Below are 18,268 nucleotides of genomic sequence, written 5' to 3' on the forward strand. Positions count from 1 at the left end.
AAGAAGATCATGGGTGGTGTCACCCTCCTCATGGCTGGTGGCTTCAGGAAAACGCTGCCTGTCATTCCCAGAGGAACAAGGGCAGATGAGCTGAGAGCTTGCATCAAGTCCTCATATATCTGGAAACATGTCAAGCAGCTTCCTCTGGCAACCAACATGAGGGTTCACATTCATGGTGACTCATTAGCTGCACAGATCTCCAACAACTTACTTGACATTGAAAATGGAAAACTTCCACAATGATCCACAAGTTCCAGAAGATAGTCTGCACCACCTCCCATGTGGCAATATGACAGCCTCCCTAAAAAGCAAGGTGTTTCCAAACATAGCCACAAACTATAAAAGTCACAAGTGGCTTTGTGAAAGAACAATTCTGGCACCAAGGAATAATGCTGTAGACAAGCTGAATCTAAATTTGTTGTCTCAGTTTCCAGGACCTGAATGTTCATACAGATCAATTGATTCTGTCCCTGATCAAGAACAGGCAATGCATTACCCAGTTGAGTTCCTCAATTCACTTTGCCCACTAGGATTTTCACCAAACATTCTGATCATGAAAACAGATGCTCTGATAATGCTATTAAGAAACCTCGATGCACTCAGACTCTGCAATGGACCAAGATTAGTTGTTAAAACAGCCATGCCTCATGTGTCGGAAGCAACAATAATTACAGGCAATATGATGAGTAAGAATGTATTCATTCCAAGGGTATCTCCCATCTCAAATGATCTCCCCTTACATTTCAAGAGACTACAGTTTCCTGTTAAACTCAGCTTTGCAATGTTTATCAACAAAGTACAAGGTCAATCTCTAAAGGTGGTGGGACTTAACCTCCTTCAACCTTGCTTCTCACGTGGTCATCTGTATGTTGGATGTTCTAGAGTTGGAGATGAAAAGAACCTCTACATTCTCAGTGATAAACATGGCAAGACAGAAAACACAGTATATGAAGAAGCACTTACATGCATAGTAGGTCCATGTCATATATAGAAGTGTAAAACCATTGAGTGTTAAAGTATTGCTCTTACACTTTCACTTTTTGACTGACATGCGTGAATGTATATCTGTGTGTATAAAAGTGAAACAATAACGTGATATATTCATTGTCTGTTTGTGTGTGTGTGTGTGTGTGTAGCCTATGCACAGCATTTCATTACTTATAATCTGTACCTGTTTTTTGGTTACGAAATAAGTTAGACAAACATATATTTATTTCATGTATATATGAGTTGAAAACTTTCTTTTCACATTTCATTTAACATCTATATTCCATGCTGGCATGGGTTGCAAAGTTATGTAGAAAATTGGTATCTCAGCTACTAGCAGTTGAGACCTGTGCAATCTAGACAGCATTTTTAAATTTCATTATTTTCTTTAACCCGGGCAACACCAGGTATTTCTGCTAGTATATATATATATATATATATATATATATATATATATATATATATGTAAATATATAAAAATAAAAAGATAAAGAGAGCAATGGTAAGGTTGGAGAAGTATTTTATGGATAGAGTCTTACAGCTGTTTCTGGGAAGATCCAGTATTTCCCTTCATCGGAGACAGAAAAAATAAAGTAATCTATTATTATATCCATAGGCGGATATTTTTAGTATGAAGTGGTAAAGAGTGTGATGCGCTAAAAAAAGAGAGAACAGTACTTGAAGTGAAACTACACTTCAAGTACTGTTCTCTCTTTTTTCAGCGCATCACACTCTTTACCACTTCATACTAAAAATATCCGCCTATGGATATAATAATAGATTACTTTATTTTTTCTGTCTCCGATGAAGGGAAATACTGGATCTTCCCAGAAACAGCTGTAAGACTCTATCCATAAAATACTTCTCCAACCTTACCATTGCTCTCTTTATCTTTTTATTTTTATATATTTACATATACACACGCTAATACACAACTTATAATCCCCAATCCTGTTCATACAACAACTGGGGCAAACTAGTCGGTATACAGCACTTACTCGGTATTACCTGTATCCTCTTGGGTTTGGTTAAATCCAATACCCTCCTCAACCTTATATATATATATATATATATATATATATATATATATATATATCAAAATAAGTAACAAGGATATCCAGAGGTAATGCAGTACGATCATTTCATGTAACTTCATTTAATTGAACAATGCAATCATTACATCAATTTAAAATGCAGAGCAATCCTCAGCTGCACAAAGACATAGAATTTAATTAAATTAGAACAGATGGACACATTAGTATAATTATACCTAAAATCTCCAAGAAGTTAAGGAGATAGACAAAGAACATGCTGTCTTAGATATATATATATATATAACTATAAATACAGGGGTAAAAATTATTAAATAATTTATATCAGTAGTTTGCTAAAAAATAGTAAGAAGACAAAAATGCTTTTAAATATAATAGTGTATGAAATATATATGGAGAGAAAACCACCATATGGATTTCTTATTTGCTAAAAATGGCAGTCAAAGCCTAAAACCACAAAAGAACATTCTTATATTAAAACACGTTGTTTGTATGTGAGCAAAACATTTGAGTGAATAAACATTTTAGTTAACCTTATACCCATGAGTTTCATTATTAATGACCAAATAAATCAACTAATAAGATAATTAATTGATTAACTAATCATCTGTAGCTTGTCAGTAAGGTCGTTACGAAATGTATAAATATGAAACTTCAATACGTACTGAAAACACAAAGTAAGTTCCATGTTTATACATCAAAGATTCACCTTAAATGCCCTAAAATCAATATGTTCAACCACGTGATTCTGCACTGAACCTGGAACCATGTGGTTGGGAAGCAACTACATGATACATAGACATGCACATATATGCATATACAAATATACATATGTCTGAAAGTATGCAAGTGTGTGCTTGTATGTGTGTGGGTGGAATTTGCTTTTATTTGTGCTTCTCTGAAAATAGCGACAATGAAGATGCTGTTGCTGTTATTTCTTCTATTTCCTCTGCTGGCTTTGCATCTTTGAAAATGTGTGGAATAAGAGATCCCTTAGTTGAAAAACAGGTAAAGTTTAATGAAAGGGAAGGTATCCAGCTATAAAATAATCTTTTCTACTCTAGGCACAAGGCCTGAAATTTTGGGGGAGGGGGCCAGTCGATTAGCAACTGGTACTTAATTTATCGACCCTGAAAGGATGAAAGGTAAGTCGACTTTGGTGGAATTTGAACTCAGAACAGACGAAATACCACTAAGCATTTCATCCGGCATGCTAATGTTTCTGCTAGCTCGCCGCTTTCCAACTGTAAAATAATGCCTCAATAACATACTCATTTAACCCATATTTACTTGGAAAAATGGATGTAAAACTGGAAGGAAAAAGTGGATGAAGGAATTACAATGGAAAGGATGTAAAAATGGATGGAACTCATCATTATCATTATCATCAACATTATTATTATCATTTAACTTTTGCCATCTATGCTGTCATTGTTTGGACAATTTGATAGGAGCTGACCAGGTAGAAAACTACCCCAGGCTGCTGTGTCTATTTTGGCAGGGTTTATATAGCTGGATGCCCTTCCTAACACCAACCACCCTGCAAAGTAGACTCAGTACAGGCAAAGTCAATTTGGCATGGTTTTTTACAGTTGGATGCCCTTCCAAATGCCAACCACTTCACACTGTGGACTGGATACTTTTAACATGGCACCAGCACTGGCAGGGACACCAAGTAGCTTGCAAGACAAGAAATTTTGGAAGAGGAGGGGGGGATTGGAGGAGGGGATCTTGTGTCAGATGATAAAAGATTAGAGTATGACAGAGAGACAGAGAGGCAAAAACAGGTATCTTGCTATAGAGGAGGCACGTGGTTACTCAGCTAGAGAGAAAGTGAGAGAAAGAGAGTGAGAGAGTGAGAGAGAGAAGAAGAGGGAACGAGAGAGAGAGAGAGAGAGAGAGAGAGAGAGAGAGAGAGAGAGAGAAGAGAGAGAGAGAGAGAGAGTGGTGGGAAAACTATCAGGAACAATTTCAGGTAGATGTACATTTCTCAAAATGTCAACTTCAAATAATGAAATATTTTTCTACAAGATATAAGACCTCTAAAATGGCATGCTATGAAAATAAAATCAAACAGTTGTTTCCTCTGCGGGTAAAAGACAAGCATGAGAAAAGAATATGTTTATATTGCAATAACTTAAAGATATCGAAATGGAATAAAGTGAAGCAATAAATCAGGAGTAGGGACCTGGTATTAAAATACTGAAACAAGTTTAAATACCACAACTGTTTTTTTTTTTTTTTAGCTGTAGAACTCAAAGTAGACAAAGCTATGAATAACAGACTGTAAATATTGGCTTAAAAGATCTTTTTTGGATAGGAAAAGTCGAAGGCTGCCATCCATAAAGGTTTTTTTAGACCAATATTTACAGGCCATTATTTATAGCCTCCTCTACTTTGAGTTTTATGATTAAAACCAAAATTTTGAGATTAAAAAAGAAAATTAATTATTTCCTGTCCCTCAAGATTTCTAAACTCCTATGATATAAGTCAAGATCTAAAAGACTTATGATGTTCCAGATGTGACTATCCTGTTTCTAATCAGACATAGTGTATTGAAGGAAACTTTACTGTTGTCTACAGCAGATCAACTGTCAACATAAGAGCATTCTCATTAGTTCATTGCAATATAAAGGGTGTGATATGCAGATCTACCACTATTATCTCCCAAACAATACAATTAATAGCAAGTATTCAATCATCAAGAAATTGGGAAATTAATAAATAGTGATCAGCTTAACTCTTTAACATTCAGCGCATTGTCAAATGTTATGCTTATTTATCCACGTTGCTTTGAATTAATCATGCATTATCTTGTACCTTTGATGATATGATTGTTTATTTTTAGAATAACATTGTAGTGTAGGTGCAAGAGGCTGGATTTGGCCGGTTTGAACATAAAACACATAGAATATTTAGGCCAGGAACGGCCAGTTTGAATGCTAAAATGACAAGCATGTTTCAATATTTATGTGGAAAAGATAATTTCTGGTTTAACTTGAGAAATACTGTTAGATTGTCAGTTAGAAGTGAAAGCAAACTTAGCAAGGATATGTGAAGAAGAATGAGAGAGAGAGAGAGAGAGAGAGAGGCTGCTATTTTCCTAACTTCTGATGTTTATGACTTTGGTATTCCAGCTGGAAATATGTTTTGTTGTCTTCAATATGAAGATTAACTGAAAGTTTCTATAAAGATAGCATAGCGGAACACTGCTAAGATAGACTGCACTTTATACAGCTTTTAAAAAAATGTCATTTTAAGCTGTAGAAGATATATTGTGTCACAGAGTTCATTTATGAAACCTTTAAAGAGGTTTACAGTAAATCTTGTTTTTCTCAAAGAAAATGGCTCTGAATAACAGCAAGCTTTAAACTATGAAATGTTGAGTGTTGGATCCAAGAAATACACTTTAAGTTACAGCAATAATTGCAAGTTCTTACCAGGGTTATGGTGAAGTAAAGGCATTTTCATAGCCTTTCTTAATAGATAAAGCTGCTTAAAGTTATGGATAACTATTATAAGTTTTTGTTTTACTTTTAGATTCACAGCATTCAAGCTGGTCACTAACAAGGAGATAAGGCTCTTTTCTTTGTGTCAAGACAGTTCCTGGAATTTGTAAATATGTGAATGAATTATATATGAGGATATACTTGCATTCTTGCAATGAATGTACATGTCACTTTAGTGCACAAATGTGTTTCACTGCTCTTTATTCATGTGTATCTGTATGTAAATGCAATTGTGTACATATGTTTATTCCAGGGAACTCAAATCAAAAATCCTTGGAATGTTTGACAATTTTTTTCTGTATCACATATCAACTGTATATGGTGGTTGCAATTCTGTTTGTTTTCTTCTTTCTTGAAGAATTTCAGCACTTCTAGGATTTTATGCAAATCGTTTATTACAGATCTCCATGACTCAATGCTAATAGGTACAAGTAAAAACGTAGTTGACAGCTTCAGTTCCTTAGGTGACCTAATCAGTAGAGGAGCAGAGTGCTCTGAAAGCATAGCAGCTAGAATAAGAACAAAGTACAAATTCCAGGACTGGATAAAATAGAGATTCTCTCTTTGAGCTAAGGGCTGACAGTATGATGCATGTGTATGAAGTACAGTGCTGCATAATAATGAGATGTCAAAACTAAATGCAGAGTATGTGCATAGGATGGAGAGAAACAGAGCAAACATGTTCCATTGGATTTGTAATGTTTGACAGCATGGGCAACATGGTACAGAGAAACTAATAGAAACCTTAGGTATAAGAGGGATCAAATGTAGTGTGCAAGAGAGACACCTACGAGAATAGGGTACGGGAAATAGTTATGAATGAATGATGGCATTTAAGTAAAAAGGCAACACACCAGGAGATCCAAACGGAAGAAAACTGTGGAAGTTGGAGATTGAGGGACAGGCAGGAGTGGTAAAAGCTGGTTTTGGGATATTGAATCTTACAAAGAAAATGATGACAAAGAAATGCAGCAAAATGGCAAGATGCTGCATTGGAGAGAGTCTGTCCATGGAAATAAACTGGTACCATGGAAAGATGGTTGATGGTTTGGTTCTCAGGACCCTTTTATTTATCATAGTCCTCCAGGCTATAACAGAGGAATTTAAGACTAGTTACACTTGGGAGCCCCTCTATGCCAATGATATTGTTCTTATAATAGAATCTCTATTAGAGATAAAATGCCAGGTATAGAAGCAAAAATTGGAATCTAAGGGCCTTAAAGTTAATTTAGCTAAAACTAGTTAGCAAGAAACAGACAAATTACTAATCTCTTCGGAGATATGTAGAAAAGGTGTTGGTAGACATTTCATTAGAATATACCCAGTGCAATCTATGGACATATAAGAGGTGCAGTGGAATCACAGGAAGATTAACAAAGAAAATAGTCTTGGCATGTGGCAGACATGCTGCTACAATAAACACTAAGAATGTACAAGAAATAAATTTCCTCATATGTCCAAGAGAAACCTTAGAGCAAGGGTCTCCATTGTTGTCGATATCGACCTGTGGGGGTCGATGGGACTATTCAAGGGGTCGATAATGCACATCTACTTAATTATCATTATTATTTATTTATTTTCTTGTACATACCTGGGGGTCGATGAGGGGTCAAGGATTCCATGAAGGGTCCGATGGTCTAAAAAGTTTGGGAACCCCTGCCTTAGAGGTAGTAGATAGTTTTTGTTACATAGGTGATCAAATTAGAAGTCGTGGAAGTTGCTCTGAAAGAGAAATTGCTAGAATAAGAACCAGCTGGGCAAAGTTCAGGGAGCTATTATATTTGTTAGTAACAAAGGGTTTCTCCCTGAGAATGAAAGGCAGTTTGTATGATGCCTGAGAACGGACAGATTATGACATGGCAGTGAAACATGGGCTGTAACTGCATAGGAGATGTGAATGGTTGAAAGAAATGAAGCCAACATGCTCCACTAGATGTGTGATTTCAGCATGCAAGTAAAAGAGAGTGAAAATATTTTATGACAAAAATAAGGTATAAGTGGCATCAGATGTAGTGTGTAAGAGGGAAGACTATGTTAGTATGGTCATGTGATGCTTATGGATAAGGACAGTTGCATAAAGAAATGCCAATCTCTAACTGTGGAAGGAAATGTGTAGAAGGGGTAGACCCAGAATGATGTAGGGCAAAGTGGTGAGAAATGATCTTTATATGTTGAGCCTCACAGAGGAAATGACAAGAGATAGTAACATCTGACAATTTGCTGTACTCGAGAAGACATTAAGACAAGTAAGATTGTGGCAAGGCATGCTGGCATGTCCTTTATGACCAGGTCCTCACACACACACACACAATTTTTCCCTTGTCAAAACTCCCCAATGACATTTCTTCCCAACACTCCCTTCCTCTACCCATGATCACCACCTGGTGCAGCTCCCTCCATTCTGTTAGGACATATATCAATAAAACCTATTAATTAAACATTTCAAAACCAACATTTTTTACTGAAGCAGAACAAAATTCAAGGAGGCTTGTATTTGCATAAAGGATACTTAGCCATGTGCATACAAGGGGTTAACAATTCGGTTCTTTGTTCAAACTATTACTGCCTTGAGTTTTAATATGTGTGGGTGGGTGTCTATGTGTGCATATGTGTATATATGTGCATATATATGCATGTATATATATGCATGTATGAGTGAGCCTATGTGTATATGTATACATCTCTACAGGTGCATGCAATAAGAATATTTCTAAAGTCATAAACTTATTTGTTCAGCTATATTTTCTACTTACTGATTTTCTGTTAATACCCATATCAGTCATGGAATCTGAATTAAATCATATATTCCCAGTTATTTTAATTTCTCTCATAACAAATAAATGTAACTTAAATCTTAATTATTTAGTTCAAGCAAAATTTTAATTTTGGGGTTTGCGAGGTGTTTGGTTTGTGTTGCATTAACTTGTGATACTAGAGGTGCTAAATAAGTGTTAGCTAGTAAGAACTGTATGTTAGCTTAATGTATAAGTGAATATTAACTATACTACTTGATTTTAAATATGTAAGAGCTGAATTTAATAGTATCAATTAATATCAAATAAATGATAAATTGTACATGTGTCAGCTCATAGGACTTATATGTTAGCTAATATTATTACATGGTATATAGCATTGTTTTGTTGAATGACTGATATCAATTATGTGGCAAATACATGTGGATTGGCTGATTTTGCTCATATTTGCTGATATCGTTGTTGTTGTTGTTGTTTAATCTCACATCACCTCTGATCCAGCAGACATTCCAACCCTGATGTCTCATCTTTTATGTAGACAGAGGGCTACATAATTAAATGTGGCTATTTTAAAGATAGCTAGATGTTATTTTAGGTATATCTGGCTGCTATTTCTAGCAGATTGAATGGCCACACCTCTCTTATTGGTTCACTTCTACGTTACTTTCTGTCTACCAAATTCCGGTCAGAAGACTTTGGTCAACCTGAAGGATCCAAGTTGCTGCACACTGGACTCAAGTATGAGACCATGAAGTGACAGAGTGAATGTATTATGTTTATCTCAGTTCCATTGTTTATACAAAATCATCATGTATCAACTGTGGGACTTTATTCCATTCACAGACAAGTTTGCAAGAATCTCAGAAAACAGCAATTCTGGGTCTGTAACTGTTAAAATTCTTGGAAAGTATTGTTAATCGAGAATGTATGGACATCTTGTCAATCTATGATTCTCTCTGTTATTCTAGAATATGTCTATATATGTTTGTCAATCTGTGATTCTCTGAAAGTATTCTGTTATTTTAGAATATCTGCATGTCTTGTCAGTAGTATCTCATTCTTTGTGATAAATGATTGGAAAACCTTTAAGTAAAAATATATCATTGTCGTTATCGTTGGCGGTGGCGGTGGCGTCAGTTGCGGCGGCGGTGGTGGCAGCAGCAGCAGCAGCACCACCACCACCACCACCACCACCACCACCACCACCAGAGCCGCCGCCACCACCACCACCACTGCCATCCCACCACTTTCATTATAACCGTTTAGCTCAGTGTTGCATTATCATAATGATTGTCATCATCATCTTCATCGTCATCATTGTTATCAATTTCAATAGAATTAATGAAGAATTAATGAGAATCTTAACAGAATATTCTCCCATCATAAGATTAGAAATATTTTTGGCAGAATTCTTCCAAGAATCAATTAGAAATCACATTTTTCAATGTCTTTTATTTAAAATACAATCAAAATCCAGTGAACTCTGTAATTTCTCGTTAATTATCCAAGATGAGAGGAATAGATGAAATAATTTCAGAACTAATGAAAATGGCAGGAAATATTCTTCCTCATCAAATTATGGTACAAATATATTCCATAATGTTGAAGGCTATCAAAGATATTTTGAATTGCATCATTTGTTGTTGTTAGTATTGTTATTTAACCCCAGCTCAGGCCTGATCCACACATCTATCAGTAAAGGTGTTCTTGTTATGTTCTTATTTTATTCAAACACAGTGTATCTAAGACTACATTTGCCAATGTATTCTTTTTATTACATGATTTAAGTAATTTAAAGGAGATTTAGTTGTTATTACTAGCAGATAGACTAACCCCATCTATGCTTAGTATTCTCCACTACCTACTCCCTAGTAGTGTGTATATATATGTATATATGTGTGTGTATGTACAGCAAAGAATTTGGTGTACAGGTTGGGGTTCATCAAGGCTCAGTCCTTATTCTCCTCTTTTTCAACATTGTCCTTCAGGCCATAACAGAGGAATTCAAGACTGGCAGCTTCTGGGAACTACTATATGTTGATGATCTTGCCTTCATAGCAGACTCCATATCAGATCTAGATGAAAAATTTCAGGTGCAGGAACAAAACCTGGAATGTTAGAGCCTTAAGGTTAACTTATCAAAGTCTAAGGTCCCAGTAAGCAAGAAAAACCAACAGGACCCTACCCCACTCAGGTAGGTGGCCTGTTCGATTTGTAGGAAAGGTGTAAGCAGGGATTCCATACAGTGTACCCAGTGTAAGCTATGGACACACTCTCCCACTCACTCTCCCCTTCTGCTCTTCTCTCAGGTTGGGTAATCATGTACCTCCTTTACAACAGTGCACCTATTTCTGTCCTCATTTCTGTCTGTCTCTGTCTCTCTCCCTCTCTCTCCAGGTAATCACGTACCTCCCTACAGTAAAATACCTGTTTTGTCTCACTATAACCTTTCATCATCTGTCACAAGATCTTCTCCTCTCAAAGGATCTGGGTCTTGCAAGTTACTTGGTGACCCTACCAGTGCTGATGCCACTTAAAAAGCATCCAGTCCACACTGTCAAGTGGTTAGTGTTTAGAAGGGCATCCAGCTGTAAAAACCATGTCAAACTGACCTCACCTGTGCTGGTGCCACATAAAAAGCACTCAGTCCACTCTGCCGGGTGGTTGGTGTTAGGAAGGGCATCCAGCGATGTAACCATGCCAAAACAGACACAGAAGTCTGGTGCAGGCTCCTACCTGGCCAGCCCCTGTCAAACTGTCCAACCCATGCCAGCATGGAAGGTGAACGTTAAATGATGATGATGACGATGATAACGATGATGATGATGATGATGATAATGACGACGATGGTGATGTGACTTCTGTCAGATACATCATAGATCTCCACTGAGACTAGTGACGGGATGGACGCTTGCGATTCAGATTAATGACAAAGTTTGTCTTGATTTGAATGAGCACATTCACAATAAGTCATAAAATCAACATTTTATTGAAGCCACAACAAGAAACACTGCTGCCAGATTAATTAAGACAAAATTAATAATATATTTTTGATGTGATTAGCTTATTTTGGAATTTTTGACGGGTTTTTAAGTGAATTTGAACAATGATTGCTACTGACAGTTTAATAGAAAATTGAACATTGAAACCTGTTTTACTGACTCAAAAGACACTAGTAAAGGATGAGTGTGATCTATGGCGTCTAAACATGATCTAAATTATCTTATATTTGGCTTCATTGCTAATGCACTCTCTTTGGGCTGATCAGTTACATACCTTGGAAATTGCAACAACTAATAGCATGGTTAGAATAAATTTAAATACTTTTTAAAGAGAATAGAGAGTTTCATGGAAGCTGAAACTCAGGAAAAAGCCCAGAGAGCACTGAGGTTTAATGTGAGGAGTTATGCCAATGAAGATTTTGGGGATGATGACCAGATCAATTATAAAAGGCAAAATTTTAAAGGATGGCTGAGTCCTGCTAAGTTGTTAGGTAGTGTAATATGAGGGAAGTGTAATGTGAGGAACAAAATATGGTTCACCTACCTCTTGGTGTCAGCTGTCCAGCTGTGTTAAATCCAAGATGCACCTAAGCTATAACCTATTGCTAAAGCCCTTTCCCACTCACTTGTCTCCCTGACATCTGTCTCCTGTGGCTACCCAATGCAAAAGAGGACCATGCTGGTGCTACTTCCCTCACTTCCTCACTCCCACTTCTTTTTCCGATAAGGCCCCCTCAGCTGTTGATGTCACTGTGCTTTCCTTCCAGTTCACCTCATCCCCACAGGTAGAGAAGAGCAGTTTATATAAATTAGGTATGGAGGAACATTCTTCTGATTTCGTCCTTGTCACTAGATAAAAGTGCACACGAACAAAAAAATATCTGATTAGAAATTGTGATTGCATAACCTGAAACAAGTACTAAAGATACAGTCATTGCAAATGAAGAATATGAAAATCTGTCTAATGAAAAAAGTGAAGAATTGGATCAAAAAGATCTTCAAGAGAATGAAATATAAAATAAAGAGGTTAATAACATTAATGCTGGTTTGAAAGATAGGATTGAAAAGCAGACACGAATAAAATGATGGAGTATAAAAATGGATGGCAGTGAGGAAACTATGTTCAGACTTCCAAAGACAAAGGAAAATACTGTTATTGATGGAATGTAGCAGCAGAAGAGTAGAATGAAGATCCTATATGAGTCCAATGGAATCATGTAGATCAGTGCAGAGAGTGTTGTATAATGAAGCTTGATGATATTGGCTAATAAATAGAAAGACAAAGCAGTGTGAGATAAGATATGTTCGTTTATTAGCAAAACATACACAGTAATGGCTTCTCACTGTAAGGGAACCAAATGTGTTGTTTTTAAACTAGAGAGTTCCCGTTATGGTAGGTGACCAATGAAATGGAGATAACACCCCCCTCCTTTCAGGTTATGAGTTCATAATGAGTTTCTTTGGTGGTCGAATTCTCTGACCACTCCTGGTGTACACTACTGGCTTGGGATTTCCCGAGTTGGCAGGTGAGACATCCCTGTGTGCAGTGAACTGGGTCTCTGGTTGGTCAGCTTGTTCGGCGAGATGATCTGCTGAATTATCATGGATGTATTCAGAAATGTGGTTGGGTATGGTTGGTAAGGTGGACAATTCTGTTGGGGTAGCTACCTGAGGAAACTTGGTTTTCTCACTTCGCTTGTGAAGATGGCTTCTGTTTCAATGAGTAATCCTGAATCTGCCTCGACAAGTACTGACCTTGGTGATAGAGTTTTCACCACTTTGGCTGGACTGGTTTTAGGTGTCTTCATCCAAACTGGCTGTTCTTCAGTAAAAGATGAACGCTCTCTAGCTCGATGGCGTTTGTTGAAATTGACTTTTTGTTTCAATTTGAGCCGAGAGTCTGCATTTTTGTGTTGCTCAACATTTTCTTGGCAGGATACATTTTTATAAAAAATTGTTGGAATGCGAGTCCTGAGTTTCCTATTCATCAACAACTCTGCTGGACTCTTGCCATGTTGTAGTGGAGTACTGCAATAATTAAGCATTGCAATATATGGATCACTTGCTTTTTTTAGAAGGTTTTTAACTGTCTGGACTGCATGTTCAGCCTCACCATTTCCTTGTGGATAATGGGGACTACTGGTGTGAAAAATTCCAGAACTCCTTCGATATGAATTGAGGACCATTATCGGAAATGGCGACCTCTGGTATACCATATCTAGCAAATATTGATTTGCAGTTGTCAATGATGCTGCCTGATATTGTTGTCTGTAGATGAGATATCTCTATCCATCTTGAATAATAATCAATGACTAATAGATATCTGTGTCCTTTCAATTCAAACAAGTCCATTCTTAACTTTTGCCATAGATAGTCAGGTAACTTGGTAAGTTGTAGTGGTTCTGGTTTCCTTCTCAGATACTACACCCTCCTATTTTCTCAGCAATTTGCTTCGAAAGGCCTGGCCACCAAACATTGTCCCGGGCCAGTGCTTGGCATTTAATGATACCTTGGTGTCCTTCATGTAGACGATCCAAGATGTCTTTTTGGAGGCCAGCAGGGATGATGAGTCAGCTCTGATACAGTAAGAGTCCCTGATAAACTGTCAGGTACTGCCTTACAAACCAGTAGGGTCTCAGTTCCAGATCTTGTGTGGCTGCTTCAGGCCAGATGTCCATCTTGTAAAAGTTGATAACTTGACCACAGATTTTATCAGTGCTTTGTTTCTGCCTGATTTCCTCCAGTCGTTTGTCACTCACAGAGATGTTTTCTATGACAGAATGGACAAACATGCTTGTCTCTGTCTCCTGCTGAAACTTTTGTTTTGTTTGTACGCTGCCAGGAGCCCTGGATAGAGTGTCTGCTGTAACGAGGTTTTTCCCTGCTGTGTGTGTGATTTCGTAGGTGAATCTCATTAGGCGCATGTGGAAACGCTGACTTCTTGGAGTCCCCATCGAGACGTTTAGTCTTTAGCAGTGGTAGTAGAGGCTTGAGATCTGTTTCTATCAAGAACTTTGGTAGTCCTATCAAGATGTCAGCAAACTTCTCACAACAGCACATGACTGCTAATGCTTCCTTCTCAATCTGGGCATATCTCTGCTCTGTCTCAGTGAGAGATCTTGATGCATAGAATACAAGTCTCCAGCTACCTCCATCCTTCTGAAGAAGCATCTGCTGAGACCTTTGTTGGCTTGTCAGCACTATAATGCATCAGTACTGGTGTAGAGCTCAGTTTTTCCTTCAATGTCTGAAACACTGTTTCTTGAGGCTGGTCCCATATCCAAGTGGTTTCTCTTTTTAGTAGATCCCGGAGTGGTTTGGTCGTCTCTGCTAAATTCTCAGTGAATTTGCCAACATGATTTGCCATACTGAGCAACCTTCTTAGCTCAGACACATTTTGTGGTCTGGTCAATTCCTTTATTGCTTTTACTTTTTCAGGATCTACTCGGATTCCTTCTTTGAATATTATATGAACCAGAAATTTCACCTCACTAGTAGAGAATAAACTTTTCATTTTGTGTTACACCTGCTGCTTTCATTCTTTGTAGTACCTTTTGTACCCCATGGTTGTGCTCTTGTTGTGTTTTCCACTGACCAGGACATCATCTATGTCACAAATGACCCCTGGTATTCCTTACACAATGTGCAACATTTCTCTCTGGCAAATTTCTGGTCTGGAGCTTATTCCAAAAGGTAACCGTAAATAACAGAATCGTCCATACGGTGTGATGAAAGTGGTAAGTTCCTGTGAATCTTCATGCCGAACTATTTGGTGAAAACTACTGTTACAGTCAAGTTTCATGAACACTGTGGTTCCTTCAAGTTCAGCAAGAAGTTGATCAGTTGAAGAAAGTGGAAAATTTTCCCTTTTCACACTTTCGCTTAATTTAGTGTAGTCAACACAAAGTCTGACCCTTCCATCTTTTTTCGGGACCACTACAATGGGAGCACATCAGTCTGTTGGGGACTTCACTGGACAGATAATTTTCTCTTTTTCTAATTGCTTTAACTCTTGCTGGACTTTCTTCTTCATGGGAAGTGGTAGTTGTCAGGGAGCAGTGATTAAGAAAGGTTGAACTTTTTCATCCGAGTGAATTTTGTATACATGCCTCAATTTCCCTAGGCCTGTAATCACACTGGGGAAGACATTTTTTGCATTGGAAAGCTTCACTTTTTTATCACTTTTTGTCTGCTAAAAGTTTTTCTCTCAAAAGATCGTTTTTAACACCCACAACAACTTGATCCCTAATAAGTGTGTCCTTTAATTCTCCAAAGTTGCAGTTTTTTGCAAGTTGGCACAAGACAGCTATGTAGGCTTCTATGGTCTCGAACTCACCAATGGAAAATTCCTCGAATTTGTTAATCACTTCAGATAGATCATTTTTCTTTTCTTCATCATCAAATTGTAGTCCTTCATATATATCAAAACATTCTTCTCCAATTGTTGCCAGGAATACAGAAGTTTGGTATCCAGTATCAACTTCATTTGAGAGTTGACTGGCAATTGAATAATTCAAAAAGTTTCATTTAAATCTTTTCCAATTGCTAGCCACATTTCCTAATAAAGACATTCACTCTGGAGGTGGGACACTTGCAGAAAAAGGCCTTGCAGACATTCTCCGAATCAACTGAAAAAAATAAACTTACAATTCTGTAAAGAATTCTTTTTCTTATTTTTTTTTCAAATCCTTTGGGATCCCACTTCTGACACCATATTTGAAGCCTGACGATATTGGTTAATAAATAGAAAGACAAAGCAGTGTGAGATAAGATATGTTCATTTATTAGCAAAGCATACACAGTAATGGCTTCTCAGTATAAGGGACCAAAATGTGTTGTTTTTAAACTAGAGAGTTCCCATTATAGTAGGTGACCAATGAAAGGGAGAAAACACCACAGAGAGGTGACTTCAGAATCTGTTGAAATAGCTGAGTAGGAACATCTAATTTTAATCACTGCTTGGAAAAAATGAGTAAAGGAAGTAATTGATGTTAAACATGAAGCAACAGCATATATGCAAACTAATATGTGAAAAATCATGATGTATATGAGTGTGTGCCCTTTGCAGGTCAGAAAACTGCATCAAGATACATGATTACTGGAAAACACAAGCTCTTGCAAGATATGTCAACCTGAATTTTCTAGTTTTAACTTCATAAGCAATGTTAATGTCTGATTTACACCCCACTCCCCCAATGATGTCATTTTACATATAACAAGTATTTAAGAGGGTAGCTGAAAACATACTAGGTGCTTTGCAAAGATTAAACATTGACAGATGCAGACCAAAGAAAGCTTTACAGATCTCTGACTGCCAACAATCATCCTATCACTGTCACTTCCAACATTTTAAAAGCAACAAAGACAACCATTAACAACTATCTCCTACATTTTGAATCTCTCTCCCTCCTTAATAAACACCACTTTGGGCTTTGTTTACCAAGATCAATTGGTCAGCAAGTGTCTTACATGACTGACCACTGGGCCATTGTGTCCCAAAAATTTAGTGAAAATAGTTTGTACACTTTATAACAACATAGCATTTGACAGTGTTTGACATAAAAATCTCATAGCAAAACTATTTGCCAATGAACTCCAATTTCTTATTTCTTGAAATGTCTCTTATGAGACCACACAATCATGGTGTGTACTGAGGGAGCTCTCTCTCTCTCTCTCTCTCTCTCTGATGCACATATTTTAACAACTGTGGCATGACCCAAAGCACTGTTTTACTCCCATATTTCTTTCATCCATATATCAACGACTGACTTGCACTGAACCTATACTGATTTTATAGACACAGACCTTAACCATTTTCTCCAATAGAATCATGTCAATCTTGCCTCCCTTTTAACAGCAAAAAGACACAAATATTACACATATGAAGGAATTTCAATCATACCCCATCACCCAAACATGAACAGCACACAGCTAGAGCCGTCAAGGACACTAAAATGCTAGGCTTCACTAACACTGAATATCTCTCCTGGTGATCCTCAGCTTAGTGATGATTGCATTACAAAGACGTGTCCTTCCTCTTTAGTACAGAAAGTACTTCAGTCTCTAACATCAACTAACACTCTATATAGGGCTTAGATGAGAGCAGTAATTGAACACTTCTCCACTCACCCATCTGGAATCATGCTCCTGCTACATACAGACATCCAAGACTCCATTCAGAGAAAGGCCACTTAACTCATTTGTGTGTAGTCACTCACAAACAAACTTTAGCACTGGCCCATGAATATGCAGTCTTTTGTCTTTTATACCTCTATGACAGTGGCCTCTACTCCTCAAATATGGTAGGTTTCAAGTTTAACACACACAGAGTTGAAGAAGGACTAAGACAGGTAGGAAGAACAAAAAATTTCAGTGCTGAAACACTTAATTCCAGTGTTTTTAAGATAATTCCAATTTAAGAATTCTATTGTGCTTTTTTTCCATGCCTAGCAATCTTTTCAATACATGCATTATAGCAGAATGTAGTGATGCCATCTATCTCTCCACTTCAAGCTAAATACTATTGCATTTTTTAAACTTAGACTTTGTTTATTTCAATTCTACAAAGATTGTGACACCTTAATATATTTCATTTATGCAACTGACACATCTGATTTCCCTTTGTCTTTAAATAAGTTATTTTACTGTCTCTGTTTTCTAAAGACGAAATAGAAAGAAAATTCTTTTATAGTAGAATTTAGCAAAAACAATAACATGCATTATTAACTCACTGATTAACTTTAGGTTGTTTTATTTTAGTTAGGATCAAAATCTTAATAGCATCTTTACTAAAAGCACTGAACAGAATTATTTCAGTGACAATTTTCAATTTGATTCTCAAATCTTGTTGACTCTCTCAGACTGTCTTCATGATAATTATCTTCATGATTATTGACTTAATTGAAATTGACTTCATGGCAAAAATTATTGGTAAATGTCTTAAAAAATCTCAAGTACCTAAAATC

General features: G+C 36.9%; 2 protein-coding genes across 2 annotated transcripts; one reads left to right on the forward strand and one right to left on the reverse strand.

Annotated features, from left to right (window-relative positions):
• The first annotated feature begins 289 nt into the window (after window positions 1–289).
• On the forward strand, window positions 290–10,421 carry LOC106871876 (uncharacterized). Its single transcript, XM_089366414.1, has 2 exons — window positions 290–796; window positions 10,290–10,421. Exons 1-2 carry the CDS (start codon window positions 290–292, stop codon window positions 10,419–10,421), a joined length of 639 nt encoding a protein of 212 aa, XP_089222540.1.
• A 2,546-nt stretch (window positions 10,422–12,967) lies between these two features.
• On the reverse strand, window positions 12,968–13,489 carry LOC149131828 (uncharacterized). The gene has a single exon (XM_089366415.1). The coding sequence runs from the start codon at window positions 13,487–13,489 to the stop codon at window positions 12,968–12,970; it is 522 nt and encodes a 173-aa protein (XP_089222541.1).
• Between the last annotated feature and the right edge of the window lie 4,779 nt (window positions 13,490–18,268).

This window comes from Octopus bimaculoides, chromosome 19 (assembly GCF_046866305.1).
Source record: "Octopus bimaculoides isolate indiv1 chromosome 19, ASM4686630v1, whole genome shotgun sequence".
Classification (NCBI taxonomy): domain Eukaryota; kingdom Metazoa; phylum Mollusca; class Cephalopoda; order Octopoda; family Octopodidae; genus Octopus; species Octopus bimaculoides.

Coding starts and splice junctions, on each gene's coding strand:
- LOC106871876 (XM_089366414.1), top strand. CDS start 290: ATGACAGCCTCCCTAAAAAGCAAGGTGTTTCCAAACATAGCCACAAAC. Junction 797..10,289: donor TTGCAATGTTTATCAACAAA/GTACAAGGTCAA, acceptor ATTGTCCTTCAG/GCCATAACAGAGGAATTCAA.
- LOC149131828 (XM_089366415.1), bottom strand. CDS start 13,489: ATGGTCCTCAATTCATATCGAAGGAGTTCTGGAATTTTTCACACCAGT.